Source organism: Carya illinoinensis, chromosome 16, assembly GCF_018687715.1.
Source record: "Carya illinoinensis cultivar Pawnee chromosome 16, C.illinoinensisPawnee_v1, whole genome shotgun sequence".
Classification (NCBI taxonomy): Eukaryota; Viridiplantae; Streptophyta; class Magnoliopsida; order Fagales; family Juglandaceae; genus Carya; species Carya illinoinensis.
In genome coordinates, this window is record NC_056767.1 from 29,776,383 (window position 1) to 29,795,689 (window position 19,307).

The window sequence follows — 19,307 nt, forward strand, 5'->3', positions numbered from 1 at the left end:
ATTATAATAATATTTTATTTAACTTTCAACAAAACATCTCATCTGAAATGTGTAACCAAACTAGGCCTTATTGTAAGACTAGAATTGGAACAATCATTCGAAATTGGGAAGGTTATGTTCTTGGCACTTAAAGGATGAATACTGAGCTATATCTTAATCCACTACTAGCTGAGGCACATGCAGCCCTACTTGTTGTTATTTTCTGTAAGGATTTGGAGCTAAAGCAGGTCATTTTGGAAGGTGATTCTTTTCAAGTAGTTGAAAGGATACAGAAGCAACAAGTAGATGACACTTTCTATGATATGTTTATAGCATAAATTGTTGAGAATCTTTTTTTTTTTTTTTTTTTTTTTTTAAGCAATGGTCAGTGAATCATATAGGGAGGGATTGCTTTAAGCAAAGATGCTTTGGGGGACCTTGATGTTGATCTAGAACAGATTCCTCAAAGGAAGTCTTCTCTCCTCGTTTCACTCTCTGAAAAAGAGGAGGTGAATGTGTGTGAGTGAGTGGCAGGCACGAGGTGTCAGAGGGCGGTTATAACGGTAAAAGAAGGAGGAATTCTTAGCGAAAGGGAATCAAGGAGAATATTTGTGGAGGTTGGCAGTCGTGTGAAGGTGGTGGTACAGAGTAATAGCAAGGAAAAAAGAAGGAATTGGAGGAAAATTTGAGGAAGTTTCGACTGACAGAAGGGGAGGCAACTGACATTATCTTCGATGAAGAAGAAGATGAGGAACTGAAATATAAGGAGGGTAGAAGTATAGTGGGGAAGGTATGCTCGACGAGAATAATTGGTAAGGAGGTGTTGAGTTCTACGCTAGCTAAAGTTTGGAGAATAAGCAAGGCAGCAAAGTTTTTAGAGGTATGTCCCAATACTTTTGTCATTACGTTTGAAACAGTGGCTGATAAGGAGAGGGTTTAGGAGGGGAGACCGTGGTTATTTGATAATTGGTTACTAGCGATGATGAATTTTGATGGTTTTACCCCACCTCAGAGGATGGTATTTGATTTGGAGAGTTTTTGAGTAAGAATGCATAATTTACCCTTAGCTTGTATAAATAAAGGTCGAGGTGAACAAATAGGTGGGACTATGGGTCAAGTGGAAATGGTGGATATACTGGAAGATGGGAGTGGGTGGGGAATATTTCTAAGAGTTCAAATAAGGATGACTTTTATGGAGCCTATACCGAGGGGAAGAACAATCAAGGTCAAAGGGGAAAAGTATATGGGTGCCTTTTAGCTATGAAAAGCTGCCGAAGATTTGTTTTAAGTGTGGTTGCATAATGCATGGGGAGGAAGGTTGTGATAAGATGGAAGGGAGTGATCAAGGGGAGGAGCAGTTTGGGGCTTGGTTGAGAGCTAGTCAAGGGTTGAGAGGGAGAATCTATAATCAGAATCCGAATGAAGAGAAGGAGAAGCTATAATCAGAATCCGAATGAAGAGAGGGAGGATAGGGCTAAAAAAATAAGGGAGAAAGGGGGAGGAAAGTCTGAGAGGGTCTCTGGAAAGTTTGGCTGAGGGTAGTGTAATCAATAATAGAGGGAGTCAAGAGGTGAAGGAAGTGCAAGAAAATAAGAGAGATGAAACAGAATGGGGATTAGAGGAGAGGGAGCTTTCAGTGCAGAATTTGGGAACAAATGAGGAGGGGAGTGAAACTAACAATGATATGGGAATAGTCGAGTTAGAATGTTAGGCTTCTCTTGTTATAGAGGTGGATGGAGACGTAGGAAGGGAAGAAGAGAATGAGCAGGCAAGGAATATGGGGGAGGAAGCAGGGAAACCATGTGGTAGCATAATAGAAATTAAGAAAAATAAGAGAGGGACGTGGAAGAGAAGGGCAAGAGCAAAGGGGTGTAGAGAGGGAGAGGAGGGATGGATAGTAAGTAGAAATAAAAGGAGTTTGGATGTTAAGGAGGGATAAAATCAATCAGAAAAAGGAAAAAGAGCCAGAAGTGAGGTAGGGGTGCTAGGTTTGGAAATCTCAAATGCAGTGGCGGTAGCTGGAAATCAGCCCGGTCAATCATCATGAAAATTTTAAGTTGGAATTGCTGAGGGTTGGGGAACCCTCAGACAGTTCAAGATCTATGCAGTCTAGCAGAGAAGAATAAACCCAATGTAATGTTCATTATGGAAACTAAGAGTGGAGGGGACAAGTTTGAAAGGCTGAGAAGAAGGCTTAAGTGTGTTGGCTGCTTCATTGTGAACTCAATAATAGGTAGAGGGGGTGGTTTATTATTACTCTAGGATGATAAGGTGAATGTAGAAATTGAGAATTATTCACAAATGTGTATTAATGCCTGGGTTTGAGATGAAGAGACACAAGAGAAGTGGTTGTTTACTGGGTTGTATGGGCAACCTGAGGTTGGAAAAAGGAAGGAAGCTTGGAATCTTCTAACATCACTGAAACCAGAAGATACAAGGGGGTGATGCCTAGTGGGGGACTTCAATGAAATACTTACAAATGATTTTTTAATGGAGGATTTCAGAGAAGTCGTATCAAGAAGTAACCTGCATGATTTGGGGTGGAAGGGAAATAAATTTACATGGAGTAACATGTATGAGGATGAAACATTTACTAAAGATAAATTAGATCGAGCAGTTGCAAATGCAGATTGGTTGGAGGTCTATAATGAGGGGTGGGTGGATGTTTTACCTGCAAGAACTTCAAATCACAAGTCTCTTTTGGTTCATGTGTTGAAAGGAAGGAGGAGGTGTTGGGTTAAAAACCAAGACTTCAAGTATGAAGCAAGCTGGGCTCTAGAGGAGGAATGTGAAGATGTGGTTAGGGGGGATGGAAAAAGAATGAATGTGGCATGAATCCTCTGGAAAAAGTTGAAGAATTGTTGAATGACAGCAAGAAGGCTTTGCTGAGGTGGAATAGATAGAAGAAGAGGGGGAGAAAGGGATGTTGAGGAAAAAATAGCACAATTACAATAGTTACAGGCTGATGAAAGTTAGCAGAATGTCACTGAGATAAGAAAAGTAAAAGATGAGCTGAGTATACTATTGGAGAAGGAGGACATTAGGTGGAGACAGAGGGCCAAGGTTAATTGGTACAAGCTTGGGGATAAAAATATAAAATATTTTCATGTATGTGCAAATATAAGAAGGAAGAAAAACACAATAAGGTAGGTTATCAATGAGCATAACAGAGTGGTTAGGGAGAGTAGGAAGATTGAAAGAACTTCCAGTCATTATTTCGAGGGGCTGTTTAGCTCTACTAACCCTTCTAATGCAAACTTGGCAGACTGTTTGAGTGGCATGGAGCCAAGGGTGACAAGGGAAATGAATGGGATGCTACTAAAGAATTTTTCCAGAATAAAGATAGAAGTGGCTATGCGACAAATATCCCCTTTGAAGTCACCTGGACCAGACGGATTTGTTGCTTGCTTCTACCAGAATCATTAGAATCAAGTAGCAGATGAGATCTGTGATGCTGTTTTGTCAGTGCTCAATGGTAATACTTGGAATCCCTCTCTCAACTATATGTTTATAGTGTTGATACCTAAGGTTAAAGAGCCTAAATTGGCGAGTCATTATAGGCCAATTAGTTTGTGTAATATTTTGTACAAACTAATTTAAAAAACAATTATCAACATATTTAAAAAAGTTTTGTCTGAGATTATAGCCCCTACACAGTGTGCTTTTTTACCTGAAAGACTTATCTCAGATAACATTATGATAGCCTATGAGTTTATTCATTCCATGAAAAATAGAAAGAAGGGAAAAGAAGGAACATAGCAGTTAAACTAGACATTTCAAAAGCCTATGATCATATTGAGTGGGCGTTTTTGGAGGCTGTTAAGAAAAAACTTGGGTTCTGTGAGAGGTGGATTAATCTCATAATGAAGTGTGTTATCTCTTTAACCTATTTGGTTATAATTAATGGGCAGCCTGGTGAGAGGATCAGACCATCAAAGGGCTTAAGATAAGGTGCCTCTCTATCACCCTACATTTTCATTTTATGTGTTGAAGGGCTCAGTTGTCTGCTTGACCAATTTGTTAGAATGGGGAGTATAAGAGGGGTACAAGTGTCACGGGGTGGTTACTCTATAAACCATTTATTATTTGCAGATGATTGCATACTGTTTGGTAGAGCTTCTATTGAAGAATGGCATAAGAGGCAAGGGATTCTAAAGGTGTACGAAAAGGCATCTGGGTAGTTTCTGAATAAAGAAAAAACTTATATATTTTTCAGTACCAATACCCCTTTGGTGGTGAAGAATAGCATCCTTTCAGCAGGTGACTCAGTAGCTTGTGGTAGTTACGAGAGGTATCTTGGTCTCTCTACAGTAGTAGGAAGATCAAAGTTCAACACCTTTAGAGTATTAAAAGAAAAAATATGGCATAGGATATCGAGTTGGAAGAATAACTTCTAGTCACAAGCAGGCAAAGAAATGATGATCAAAGCTGTGCTGCAGGCAATGCCCACATACACTATGAGTGTATTTAAGCTACCCATCAGACTATGTAATGACATTAATAGTATGTTTTTGAAGTTCTGGTGGAAGAAGCATCAAAAGGAAGGGGGAATTCAGTGAAGAAAGTGGGAAAAGATGGCTAGATAGAAAGGGAAGGGAGGTTTGGGATTAAGGGATTTGGGATGCTTCAATTTAGCTTTACTAGGTAAGCAAGGTTGGAGGCTCATTCAGTTCCCTAATTCTATGGTTTCAATAATATACAGAGAAAAATATTTTAAGCACTCTAATTTTCTGGATGTTAAGCTTGGCACTAAACCCTCTTTGATTTGGAGAAGCATTTGGGGGGCAAGGGACTTGATCAAGGAAAGGATGAGATGGAGGGTGGGGGGTGGAAAAAAGATAAACATTTTGGGGTCATAAATGGTTGAGTACTCCTACTTCTTACTCAGTCCAGTCACCAGTTTCTATTCTCAGAATAGATTCTAAAGTAGAAGAGTTATTGGGATAGAGAAAAGAAGAATGGAATGAAGATAAGGTAAAGACTATTTTTGAGGAAGAAGAAGCAAGGTAGATTCTAAGCATTCCTCTTAGCAAAGGCAAGGCTGAAGATAAGAAAATATAGAGGCCATCAAAGAAGGGAAACTTTAATGTGAGAAGTACCTATTTCTTGCAGCTTGATAGAAGAAGAAGAGGGTTAGGGGAAACATCCAAGGAGAGGGGAGCAGATATTAGATGGCGGAGGATATGGGAGCTTGAAGTGCCCAACATGGTTAAGATTTTTCTGTGGAAGGCAGCTGATGAATTGCTTCCTACAAGAAAAAACCTGTACCAGAAGAAGATAGTGGAGGACCCTTACTGTCTTATATGTCTTAGAGAGGAAGAATCATTTTGCATGTGCTTTGAGAATGTCAAGCAGCAAATGAGGTATGGGCTAATAGTTTAAGTGGTTTACACAAGTAGAAAAGGGATGGAAGGGAGTTTATGGCGTTATGGGAAAAACTGGTAGAGGATCTTGATTAAGATAAGCCAGAAGAAGTGGCTGTCTGAATTAAGAAAGTTTGGTTGAGAAGGAATACATTTGTTTTTGAGAACAGAGTCAGTTGCCCACGAAGATTGTTAGTATTAGCATCTGAATCTCTAGTGGAATTCAAGCAGGCAAACAAAAGGCAAGGGGTAGAACTTCAGCTGGTATCTAGAATAGACAATTTGGCAGCATGGGTTAAACCTGCTGCAGAGTTTGTTAAGGTAAATTGGGACGCCTCTTTTGATATTAAGATGAGGAAGATGGGGATGGGGGTGATTATGAGAGATGAGAATGGAGATGCATTACTTGCAGTTTGTGACAGCAGAAGGTATGTCCAGTCGGCAGAAGTAGCAGAATACCTTGCTCTTTTGAAGGTAATGCAGGTGTGCAGTGAGCTCAATGTGCATAAAGTTATCTTCAAAGGAAATGCAAAGGCAACCATAGAGGTGGTGAAAAAGAGAATTTGTTTACTATAGGTCACTTAATTGAAGATATTAGGAAAGTTTTGATAAATAGACAAAACTAGAGTTTACAATTTGACTTTAGAGAAAAGAACACGGTAGCACATATTTTGACAAAGGTTGCCTTAAGATTTGATGAGGAAAAAGTATGTGTAGAAGAGGTTCCAGCTTGTATAGCACATAGTCTAGAACAAGATAGGCATTGTATTCAATGATTCTATTAATAAAAGTTTTGACTCTTGAGGTTTATTTCAAGAAAAGAAAAAAGAAAAAAGAAAAAGAGATTCCTCAATATATTCACTCATTTTGTTGATGCTTATAAATAAAATTCTGGTTCTCTCTCTCTCAAAAAAAGAAGAAGCACCCGAATAGAATTTTTGATAATTAAGTAATAAATTCAAGAAAATATTTCTAGAAAATAGAGTTCATAAACTAGTATAGTAAATAATATTACGGGAAATGAAAATGTTATGTGCCAACTCCCATATTTCTATTTTTATTGATTTGGTTATGCTTTCAGTATAGAAATAGGGCTGATTCTTGCTCCAAGCAACCATCGATGATATTGATCACTCTCACTGCATCTTTCTTTCTTATCGTAAAAATAATTTTTCATGCTAAGTTGGTGAGATATTTTGTGAGATATTTTTATAAATTAAATATCTACCTTCATAAATAAATTGTATTACATTCGCTTATGCTAATAATTTTGTTGCAAAGAGAAAGAGGCCATTTCCATTAAAAAATACTCGTAACTTATTTCATCATTATAATTTTATCAAATTTTTATATAAAATATAATAAATAATTTAATATTTTTAAATTTTAAAATAATAATAATATTAAAAAATAATATTTTAATAATATTTTATTCAACTTTAATTTAAAATTATTTTATCTCATCTCATTATCCAAACAACTTTAAAAGACTAGAGAGTCAAATAATTTTTTTCTTTTTTTGGAAATTCTAGTCTTTTTAAATTATTTATATAATGTAGTTCAAGAATTAGTCAAAAAGTAAATTTTATTAAAAATAATATTAATTTAAATTTTAAATATAAATAAATCAATATTAATATATAAATTAATACATAATTGTATATAACAAAACCTTATATCTATTTAGAAGTTTTACTAACAAAGTCACAAAACACGGACGCAAACATTAAACGCCGTACTAGCATTGGGACACATTCCTTGGCTCGCCCACTCGCCTCCCAAACCTCAAAACCCTTCCCAAAACTCTCCGTCTCTCTAATGGAAGACGACGATGAGTTTGGAGATCTGTATACGGACGTGCTCCTACCTTTTGCTTCGACACAACCATCATCATCGTCATCCGCGGCTCCGCAGCCTCGCCAGGCGTCTCATTCCCCACCACCTCTCCACCATCCGATTCACCTCAACCTCCGTAGCGACGGCAACGAGATCCTCTACGGGGCTCCCCGCTCCAATTCCGCTGCTCCCAATCTTCCCTCCGATCAAACCCTAGCTCCCCGCCCTGCGGATCCCACTCCCATACTCGAGCCCCCCGCCGGGACTGATTCGGCTCAGAATTTGAAGGCTGGCGACGTGAGGGAAGATGATTTAGCTACTGGGTCAAGGGTTTTGGATAAAGGAGATGCTGGATTGCCGAAAAGGGATCCTCCGGAGGATTTGAACTATGCTGGGGACACAGCTGGGGATTTGATGGAAAAGGACATAAATTTCGATATCGAGGAGGGTAATACTGGAATTTACGATGCGGGTTCCGAGCCGATCATTCCGGGACTCTCCGGCTCGCCGGCGGCTAATCTTGAAGCTTCTAGGGGAGACGACGTGGTTGCCGATAATGATTGGGACAGTGATAGCGAGGACGATTTGCAGATAGTGTTGAATGATAACAACCATGGGCCCATGGCAATGGAGAGAGGAGGAGTCGTCGGTGACGATGATGATGATGATGAAGATGGGGACCCGCTGGTTATTGTGGCGGACGGGGAGCTGAATCAGGATATGGAGGCACAGGAATGGGGCGACGATTCCGTGCAGACGGCAGCGGCGGATGGAGAGAGGAAGGAGACAGGCGAGGTGGGAAAAGTTAGTGGTGGGGGCGGTGCCGTCATAGCCCCAAAAATTGGATATAGCAATCATGGATACCATCCATTTCATTCTCAGTTTAAGGTCAGTTGCTAAATGTTGTTGCCGGAAATAGTGAAATGCTGTGTACATGGGATTTACTGTATTTTCCCATTAATTGATGGGAAATAGAGTTTGTTGTGGCTTGTAATTATTGTAAGCTGTGAATTGTTGGGAAAATTTATGCCTTGGATTTGGATTTGCGTTATGGCAATAAGTTTCGTATATGTTGTGTTGTAAAAAGGTAGAAAGAAGTGAGCCCTTAAAAATTGTATTCTTCAGGCTTTGAATAATGGAAATGCAAATTATATGACAATTGCTATTGAAAGTAAAGGTTGATGCTTCCAGCTGGCTGGTAAAATCATCTGGTTTACGAAATTTCTAGCCCTGATGTGATGTCAAGATTTGCATATTTTCGGAAGAATTTGAAGTGGTTTATTTTGCTTCCAATCGCCTACCTATAAAAATTACCTTACCCGCGGGCCTAAAATGGATGTCAATGGGTGCTTCAATCTATGACATAAATAATGTGTTTAATTCTATGTGAAAGTTCTGTGCGGTGCAGGTGCCATGCTTCATATTGTTCATTTCAGTGCCTAGTGTTCGGAGTTCTATATTTCTTATGCAGAACCAATATAATTCTGTTGGAAAGCTCTTGAGTAATCCTTTGATGGCAGTAATGGCACAATAAATAAATAACCGATCTGTAGAGTCTTTGAGATTAAATGTTGTGAATTTTTAGCGCAAAGCCGGCCTTGTTTATTCCTGAATTTCTTTATCATCATTTTCGTTGTTTTTATCATCACCATCTAAGAAGGTAGTTTATGCGACAATAAATTTACATGAGGCATACCTTGTTGCCTTGGTTGATATATTGCATTTATCTTTTACAGTGGTATTGCCATGGATGGGATGGTTGAGAAGGGGCAATTTTTGTTAGGACTGTTTATTGGATTCCATGTTGTATTTACTTTATGAGATATGATGAATCCAGCTACTAAATTTTCTTCTGGGCAGTCCGGATACTACATTAACAGTAAAAAGTACACCGCTGGAGTTGTGGACACCACTGCTGGAATCATGGACACCACTGGTGAAATTATGGATGCCATTGTTACATTATGTAGCTGGGAAAAATTCCTTTTGACATGTAAAATAAAGTTGCAAAGTGTCTCAAGTACTCCACCCTACAAACCACCCCATTCTCTAACCCACTCACGAAAAAGAATTCTGCTTGTTATTATCCTAAAATAAAATAGTTGCTAAAGACAAGCACAAATTACCATACTCTTGATTTCTATTGGCCTGCCTCATTGGTTGCATTCCAAAGTTCAAGCTGGTTCCAGTTTGTATGAAATGTTTCTTGCATTTGGGGATCTGTTATTATTCCGTAACAATTACTGATCTTTATACCAAAGCATGGGTGCTTCATAATGGCACATAGCCTTAATGGATCACTAAGTTGCTGTAAGCTCATCGTGTAAAAGTGGAAGAACAGTTTTTATAATGATTGAGCTTTGCTTGGCATTTTACAGTGACTGTCTCCAGCCTGTGGTCTGACAAATGATTAATTCTGTGGTTATCTCTAGGTTTTCATGTCTCCTGATTGTATCATATGTTCTTTCCTGCTATGAGAAAAGAATATATTAATCTACAGCTATTGCTTTTTATCTTGGCATTTGGTTTGAAAATGTTATTTGTGATAACCTCTTAAGACTATATCTTTTTCGTACTTATCAAAAGCTATCTCGTTCTTATCTTTTGTTCTCATTACTATTTATATTTTCAACTTTTCAAAATTCTATTTGTGTATTTGCATTGTACCTTCTTTTTGAGGTCTTAATAAAATAGATTTTCTTATAATTTTTTTTTTTCAGAACTATGCCATCTGTTTGTAACTTGAAGAATAATATGAACTTTTTAGAATCTTAAATTGTAATGCTTAGGAAGTTTAGAATCCTAATAATTAATGCTTAGGAAGGTTGATCTTCCCCCTTTTTACTCTTCTCTTTCCTGGTGGGCTTGTATCTTATTTCAACATAAATAACAATGTGAAAATTAACTTCTTTGAATGCTGAACTTGAAAGAAGCTGCCATAGCTGCAGCTATTCTCTTTGTTTGTTAAAGCATTTTTTAAGATTTTCAGCTTATACCTGTTTGTTTTCCCATATCTGGTTATAAATTCTTATGATTTACATTTGTCAACATGCAGTATGTTAGACCTGGTGCAGCACCGATGCATGGAGCAGCTACCTCCATTCCTGGAGGAGCCCCAGGTCAGGTTCGTCCGATTGCCAACACAGGTCCTGTTGCTGGTCGTGGTAGAGGTGACTGGAGACCAATGGGAATAAAAACTGCGCCTTCAATGCAGAAAGGTTTCCATTCGGGTTTTGGGTTGCCTGGTTGGGGTAACAACACTGCAGGGAGAGGTTTTGGGGGTGGACTGGAATTCACACTTCCTTCACACAAGTAATTTTCATTTGGTTGCATATGGTGTTTGCTTGATATGTAATATTTTATTGTCAGTTCTCTGTGTTGTTAGATATGTGAAAGGCCGTGGTTAGTGGTGGTTCATTAACATTGCATTCTAGTGGGAGCTTCTGGGATCAAAATCTTAGGGGACACATGATTGATGATTGGAATGTTTACAAGTGAGGGGAGTCTACCTCTGACATCTATGCCTTTGGTGCCTCTCAAAACAATACACGTCTAATTGGCAGATTGGCACTTCTTCACAGAAATCTGTAAAACTGTATTATCACATCTAAATAATATCTAATGCTGCTAGGCTGTTTCTCTATAAACAAGCTCTTCTCAAGATAGATTATGCATATAATATACATTGAGGATTGCTTATCAAAAAAATAAAATATACATTGAGGATTATCTCAAACATTATTTTGATTGGTGGTCTGCAAACATCTCTTATGCTTGATGCTTGTCATAAGTTTGGTTGGTCATTATGCTTATCAAAATTAAACTTACACTTCAGCTTATCTAATTTAATCCTAAATAAAAATTTACGTGGATCAATAAAACCTCTTTTACCTATGAAAAAAAAAATCCTAAATAGACAAAAATTTAGGTCCTGCGTGCAACGATACAGTGGAGAAAGATGTTGCTCACCCTGCAGCTCTAATGCTTCGGAAAATCTTAATATGACCTGATTTCCATCTTCACATGGTGGAGGGAATTATCTCATAATAATGAAGGAAATGACAAGCTTCATTTGAGTGATTATTCCCCTTAATTTTCAACCCATGGAGTATCTTAAAGGATTTTTTTTGTTTCTCATAACTGTTCACAGTCTGTCCTTTAAAGTAGTGACTCTGTTGAGGGCATGATGAGGACAGATGCTGTGTGAACTTTTGGTATGCTGTGGATTTACCTATAAAAAAAAAAAAACTTTTGGTATGCTGTGGAGTTCTTAATTTAGCGGTGGAGGCAGGTTGACCACCTAAAGAAAGTCTGCGACTGTGCATTAGAGCAATCTTCTTTGGTTCTAATGTTGTGTTATTAGATATTAGCATGCAGGCTTAGGTTAATCAGTGTGTTGCTTCTTATCTCAATAGTGTTTGATATTTTTTCCAACAGTGAATGGTTTTATAAGATACCATTGATGCTTGTAGGTCTGGATTTTGCAACTTCTCCATTTCGCACTTGTACTTTTTCTGTTTTATGGTGTCTTGTATCCCAGCTAACCTCAGAGGTGGCTCTTTTTCTGTGGCGCGGTGTCTCTCCTTTTTGGTTTCGGTAGCTATCTATGTTCTTGTTAAAGAAGCTAGATTGTAGGTGCTATTTCCTCTCTGTTCTAGTTCACTCTAGCACAACATCCTGTGGATGGTTTTAGTCTGTTGGTCTCTTTTAGCAGATATGTTTCCCTAATTGAGTGGTATAATGTTACACTATCTGCAATAGGTGGGGTCCACCCAATATGCTGTTTTTCTACTACAAAATCGTAAGAGCCAGCGAAGGAGACAGCTAATAAATGGTCCTTATTTTGGTGTCTTTAAATTTAATGGGGATTATCTTATAATCAGGTTTTAGAGTTCTCAGACTGTTATAATCGAGGGATACCAACAAATCTTAGTGGACAGGAGGAGTGGAAAGGAAAAAAGAAATAAAAAAGAGTTTGTTCATTGCCAAATTTTCTTGACCCTTTTGAAATGGAGTTAACTGTTTACTTGAAAAACTTGTTAGTTTCACATGTGTCTAGTATATGAGCTTCATTTTGGTTCAGCGGTGTGGGAAGTGTAAAAAAGAGGCAAGTTTTCTCGTTGCAATTCCTTTTCTCTCAACAATTTTGGATTATGTTGTCCATATTCTTCATATTTCAGTATAACTGTATTAGGCTGCCACAAATACCTTTTTTATTAGTAGGGTGCTACAAAATAACTGATCTTCAAAGTTTGGTTTTTTACTATAATTTTCTTATTTGTCCCTCTTGAATATTTTCAGGACTATATTTGAGGTTGACATTGATAGTTTTGAGGAGAAACCATGGAAATATCCTGGTGTCGATACATCAGACTTTTTCAACTTCGGTTTGAATGAGGAGAGCTGGAAAGATTATTGCAAGCAATTGGTAACCGTACCAATCTTTTGTCCTACTGTTGACTACATAAATGAAAACTAAGTCCCTGTATATTGATTGTTCAGGAACAACTCCGCATGGAATCTACTATGCAAAGCAAAATTCGGGTTTATGAAAGTGTACGAACGGAGCAGGTAATGAGATGCTTATTCATCTCAAGAAATTATTGTGGTTTGCAAATAGAATTCCTGGTTTCTATCCCATGTTCTGGCCCTAAGGAGAAATCTTTTATTGGTTTTATTTTTCCCCAGGAGTATGATCCAGACTTACCCCCGGAATTAGTAGCTGCCACTGGTGTTCATGATGTTTCAGCTGAAAATGCAAATCTTGGAAAGTTGGATGTTGGACAGAGTGATTTAGCAAAAGGATCTGCTCGTTTGCGCCCACCTATTGTATGTGCAACTGTCTTGACATTAACTTTTTACAGGATGATTTATTTAGTTAAATTTCTGCCACTCAGTTTAGTTTCCGATTTTCATTTTTCATGTACCTCTCTTCTCCTTCTCCTCTTTTTTTTTTTTTTTTTCCCTCTCTTTTGGCCTATCTAATTGGCACCTTATTTATGTCTAGCTTTTGACAGTTTAGGCAAAAAAAGTTTCTGGTGTCAGTTTCCAAGCTCAATATTTTATTTTTCTTTTCTTTGGCTACCAGCCTACTGGAAGAGCAATACAGGTGGAAGGTGGTAATGGTGAACGTCTCCCTTCCATTGACACCCGACCTCCTCGCATCCGTGATTCAGATGCCATAATTGAGGTATTAAATAAAACCCACCTTTAAGTGCAGTAATCTAATGGCGTAATTGGATGCTTCGTTTCATAATGTATATGCAGTGTAGATAATGACAAATATTGGGGGAACAGATTGTCTTGCAGGACTCTTTAGATGATGATTCCTCCACAGTAAATGGTGCCCTAGAACCACCAGACAATGATTCCTCGAGAGAGGATTTTAGAGCAGGTGATGTAGCCAAAGAAGATGCCGTCCAGGTGGACAGTGGGGATTTTGATGCTTTTCCACGGGCTTACAATGGTCGAAAGAGAGATCAGGTTGATAGAAAAAGGATGACATTAATGTCTTCTGTTGCTGATAATTTACCTGATCGGGAAGGGAAATTTTCTTTTCCTCCAGATGCTCCAGCCCAGAATCCTGGTTCTAGGAGGCCGACTTCTGTCTATCCTAGCGAGAAGTTTGGCACCCCTTATGATGAAAGGTATGAAACAGTCTTGAAATCTGTGTTTTGAGATATATGTTATAAAACCAGCCTATCTGTTATCCTGAACAATATGGGACTTTTGTGTTCTACTTGGGATTGGATTTGAAATCTTCATTTTGTATTATGCTTCTCTTTCCATGTTAAGTTTTGACAGACCAATTTATGCTATAAATTGCTCGTCGTTTTACACACAAGCTGAGGGTGTCAGTCTGAACATGTGAATGCGTGTAGAAGCAAAATGAAATATCTTCTCTTTTGTATAAGAGAAGCATGATAATAGATCTTCAAGAAGATCTAGTGGTAATGGAGAATATGTATAAAATAAATACAATCATCTGAGAGGAAAATTTAAAATATTTTCAAAGTTATCAGCTCAGAGAAGGGGATGCTGTCTAATCAATGAAAGAAATTAGTGTCTGTATTTTCCATTGGGAGCTTTCAGTCAGCAGTATGTACTTTGCATTGTAGAATTTTATCATGCATATCGTTTGATAGTGTAGTTTGATAGTGTAGTTTGTAGAATTTCAAAAAAGAATTTTATCATGCATATCTTTTGATAGTGTAGTTTGTTTGCCCAAATTTTTACCTGCTTTGTTCAACTATTTACCTGGGCATTCAAATAGATACAAGTTTATTGACTATGATGTACTTAAGTTCATGTTGTATTTATCCTTTATCACGAATTTAACTTGTACCATAGCATCAGAACTCAAGAAATGCTTATAACATACCCCTTTTGAATACAGGCAGACACAGGGAAGAGAACTTGACAAATCCCCTCATATGACTCCCAGTCGAAGTACATGTGCTGGTAAATTTCAGGATACCCAGACGGAAGAATCAGTTGATAGCTTGAATGGTAAACGTAGTCCGATATTATCATCTCCTGACACAGTTAGGGATGTCAGGGAGTTGAGTGTTGAGCATAGTGATGCTGGGGATGATGTGCTTGTGCTTGCTGATGGAAGCCCTGTAATGGACAAGGATGAAATAGAGAAAGATGAAAGGACTTTGAATACGTTAGACAGAGATGACAACCTTGGCGATGGACTGGTAAAGAAGCAGAAATTGAGTTCTCAAGTGCAACAACCTGCGCTCCAAGAATTTGATGATGCAGGGGAGTCAAGGGCTGAAAGTAGCGAAAATAACAAACCAAGATCAGGAAGCAGCAGAGAGTATCCAAAGTGGCGGGATGGGGCTGAGGAGGAAGCCATTCAAGAAGGACACTCAAAACGCATGGAGACCATGATGAAAAATCACCTTGACAAAAATGAACTAGGTCTCCGAAGAAAGAACCGTGATGGAAGACAAGAGATGGAAAGGAATCACATGGTAGTAAAAGGAACAGAAGATTACCCCTCCAGAGAGTGGGATTCCAGCTCAGGTCATCAATTGCCTGTGAAATCTGATGGGTTTAACAGACGAAAGGAGAGGGACAATTCTGATGGACCCTGGCGACGTAGAGATGACGATCCTTATAACAGAAGGATTAAAACTGAAGACATGAGGAAGAGGGAGCGCGGTGATGAAATTGGAACCAGACACAGGGATAAGGTTAGAGATGGCGAGAGGAGTGAGAAAGATGAATATCTACATTCAAGAAAACAGTTAAATAATGGCAGCTATAGGGTTCAGTATGATAAGGAGGCTGGTTCACGCCACAAGGAAAGAGATGATGGTCTGAAGGTTCGGTATGAAAATGTCGATGATTACCATAGCAAGAGAAGGAAAGATGAGGAATATCTGAGTAGGGACCATGGTGACAAAGAAGAAATATTGCATGGCCACAGGGAAAGTACTAGCCGTCAAAAGCGAGAAAGGGAAGAAGTTTTGGACCCTCGAAAGAGAGATGAACAGCTAAGACATAGAGATAATCTTGATGATCACCACTCCGTAGGGCACAGAGATGAGATCTGGTCGCAGAGAGAAAGGGGTGTAAGGCAGAGAGAGAGGGAGGAGTGGCATCGGTTAAAACAGTCTCATGAAGATTATCTCCCCAAGCGGGAAAGAGATGAAGGACGGGTTGCTGGAAGGGGTGGGCGTGGTCTAGAGGACAAAGCATTAATTAGCCATCCTAGGGCAAAGGATGATTACAGAGGATCTGATAAAGAATACCAATCAAAAGACATGGTCCGACACAGCGAACAGTCCAAGAGAAAGGACCGAATTGAGAATGAAAGTTCACATCGCAGGGGACGTGATGATGTTTATCCACGTGGAAACCAATTTAGTAATGATGAAAGATCCAGGCCAGAGAGGTCTAGTTCTCGTAATGATCGTGCAGTTAATGCTTCTGATGGCCAAAGAGGACGTGACAAAAAACATAGAGAGAATACAAGAAAGAATAAAGACTATGAGGGTGGTGATCACAAAGATTTTGGCTCTTCCAAGAGACATCAAGAAGACCAAAGTGGTCGAATTAATGAGACGGTATGTAGCATGTTTAGATACAAGAATGTATAATTCCTTGAACATTGGGGCGGGGGGGTGGGGTGGGAGCAATTCTCTCTTAGATAAGTCAAGTTATTGGGCAAAGTCTTAGCAGGAAGAAATGTGGGTCATAAACTTGAATTTGATACAAATAAAAAACACCATGGGAAAAAAGAAAATCTGGCTCAATCCCTTGTCCGGAAAGTTTGGCTGAAGCTTATTGCTTTTTTTTTTTTTTCTCTCTGGAATACTGATTATTAGAGTTTTGGGGAAGGGCCTAGGGAGGTGGAGCGGTTGCAGTTGACGGCCTTACTTCAAGGATCTGACTGTTGAAGCTTGATTTAGTATGTGTTCACTGGGTTTTCATTGTTCAGATTTTGGAATAAAGTTGAAATTGTGTTTTCAATGTGACAAATTGATCTCATTACCTGTTAGTCACTTCAAAATTGTGTAGTTCCTAGGTAAAGTTGAGCTAACCAGCCCTAGTTTTGCCGGTTATTTGGCAATGTTATTGCCTGAAATTTAAAACATGTGAATAAATAAGTTTAACTAAATCAATAATAAGAGCACTGTTATATAATTCTTGCTTAGGCAAGTGCTTTGGAATTATTGAATGTCTTCTCTTCTAATTCAATAGTGAGCATCCTGATGTGCACCAAGAGGTAATTTCCAAATCTTGAGAATTGGCCAGGTTATTATCTTTTTTTACCTCCATTGTATTTTAAGCCACACCTTTACTTACAACTACGGAGGGAGTTGTTATGTGCAAGAACCTCAAATGTAAGTAGCTAATCTGTTACTTGTCATAAATAATGTAATAATATGGAAATTTTATGTTTAAAATATGTATAGGGAGGAATTGGCAGCGATGTAGAAAATTAGTCACGAAACTTTGACCAATGTATCTTGCAGTTGTTACTGTTTGTTGGCCATAATTCATGATCCTAGTTACTATATGGAATATATCCGACGGAACAATGTTTTTTAAGATGGTTCTACTAAGTTTCAACTTTCTGATACGGATTAGATTTTCATTACTTGATCTCATTCTTGAGGTTTAGACTGCTTCGCTTCTCTTGGTCAGACTGCCATCTTTGATTGGCATTTCGTATTGCCATCTCCTGTGACTTTAATTGATTAACCTGAGTTATGGCTGAGAATGTGTTACTTGACCCCCATTTGTTAATTTAGGAAGTTTCTCTGCTGGGTTGTTCTGGTTTCTCATTAATGTTCTACTTAAATGTGGTAGGAAGTGTTGAAACTTCAGTTTGTTCGTGTCTTTATATAGGGCTTGAAAGGGTCCAGTGATCAAGGGAATGCAGACCATCAGATCCCAGTGCATCGTCGTGTGTCCAGAAAACATAGGGAAGACGCTTCATCAGAAGATGAACAGCATGACTCAAAAAGAGGGCGCTCCAAGTTGGAACGATGGACTAGCCACACTGAGAGGGACTATAGTATCAACGGTAGGTCATCATCTTCCTTGAAATTCAAGGAGATTGATAGGAATAACAATGGTGCATCTATTGAAGCCAGCAAACCTCCAGATGAATTTACCAAGACAGTTGAGGCTGTTGATAATCGACATCCATTGACTGACGAAAAAGATGTCTCTGATCTGGAAAGCAAAGATGTTGAAACAAAACCTTTGGAGGAAAGGCACCTTGATACAGTGGAGAAATTGAAAAAGCGAAGTGAACGGTTTAAGCTTCCAATGCCAAGGGAGAAAGAGTCCTCGACAACTAAGAAGATGGAGAGTGAAGCACTGCCTTCTTCCAAAAGTGAGCCTTCTGAAGATTTAGAGATCAAACAAGAGCGGCCGCCTCGGAAAAGAAGATGGATAAGTAACTAAATGTGAAATCGAGGGACCTGTATTGTTGTTGTTGATTTGCTCCTGCAGTATAGAGCGAAGTCTTGGCCTGATTCTTTATCACAGAGCTTAGCCAGTTCATGAGTTGGTCACGTATCTCTGCGATAGTTGTAACATCTTGTAACCATGATGCCACCCTATACTTCTGATATCATGTGTAAATACCGGTGAATGTAACATTGAATTGATCACTGATGGTGGCAAAAAGAATTATATTTAGCTATATTTCTTAAAATGTATGACTCAGAGTTAATATGGGTTGCGGGAGGTGGCAAATCTGATCTTTGGGGAAGCCAAGAGGCAAGGCTGGTGATGTCAGCATATGCTGGTTGTGGCAGATGTTTGAATAGAAGAACTGATGCAGAAAACAGCAGTTTTTAGCTCTATCTGAATTCTGTATCTCCGATTGGTTGACATTCTTTTTGCATTCATTTTATGCTGTAGAAAGATAGATAGTTGAAGTAGATGCTCCTTCTGTACTTCTCGAATTAGTGAGTTTAAAAGAAAAGTTACGAAATTTTGAAGATAAAGAAACAAGAAAAAGCAATGGTTTTAGTCACTTTTCAGAGATATATTCCTTGTATATGTGTTGAGTTCCTCCAATGTGATGAAACTTACACCTTTTAACTACAGAGATACAGAGGGGATTCAGAAAGAAGAATTAAGATTCTGTTTAGATACAAAGAATATCTGAAATGATTTGAGATACAGAGGGGATTCAGAAAGAAGAATTAAGATTCTGTTTAGATACAAAGAATATCTGAAATGATTTGTGAATGGTATTAAAATAGTATTAAATAATTTCTAAATAGTAGTCTCACTGTAATATCTGTACCCAAAAAAAAAAAAAAAACTAATAATTAAAAAGGAAAATTCTTCTACTAATACAATCAAACATGGCAATAATGAAAACTTTGTTTTGTATCCGTTTGTCTGAAGAAAAATTTAGATGGATTTCTCATTCTTATCGTGACTATGCTACCATGCCATTCCAAAAAAGTGATACTTATCTCCTTCATGTCTTTCAATTCTGTGAAACCCAATCAATAATTTTTTAAAATTTCCTCTTTAACTTCTCTTTATATGCCGGTTCCATAACTTCTCCTTTTTGGTGTGCAGTGGCGATATCTTGGGAGAGTTACAGAGGCTAGCGATGTTGCCCACGTTGTCCTCCGACAA

General features: G+C 38.4%; 1 protein-coding gene across 1 annotated transcript; it reads left to right on the plus strand.

Moving 5' to 3' along the window:
- Positions 1–7,037: 7,037 nt before the first annotated feature.
- LOC122299098 (FIP1[V]-like protein) lies at positions 7,038–18,687 on the plus strand. Its single transcript, XM_043109029.1, has 9 exons — positions 7,038–8,066; positions 10,234–10,490; positions 12,480–12,606; positions 12,681–12,749; positions 12,867–13,007; positions 13,267–13,368; positions 13,476–13,825; positions 14,575–16,258; positions 17,547–18,687. The coding sequence occupies exons 1-9, from the start codon at positions 7,161–7,163 to the stop codon at positions 18,108–18,110; spliced, it is 4,200 nt and encodes a 1,399-aa protein (XP_042964963.1). The 5' UTR covers positions 7,038–7,160; the 3' UTR covers positions 18,111–18,687.
- Positions 18,688–19,307: the final 620 nt, after the last annotated feature.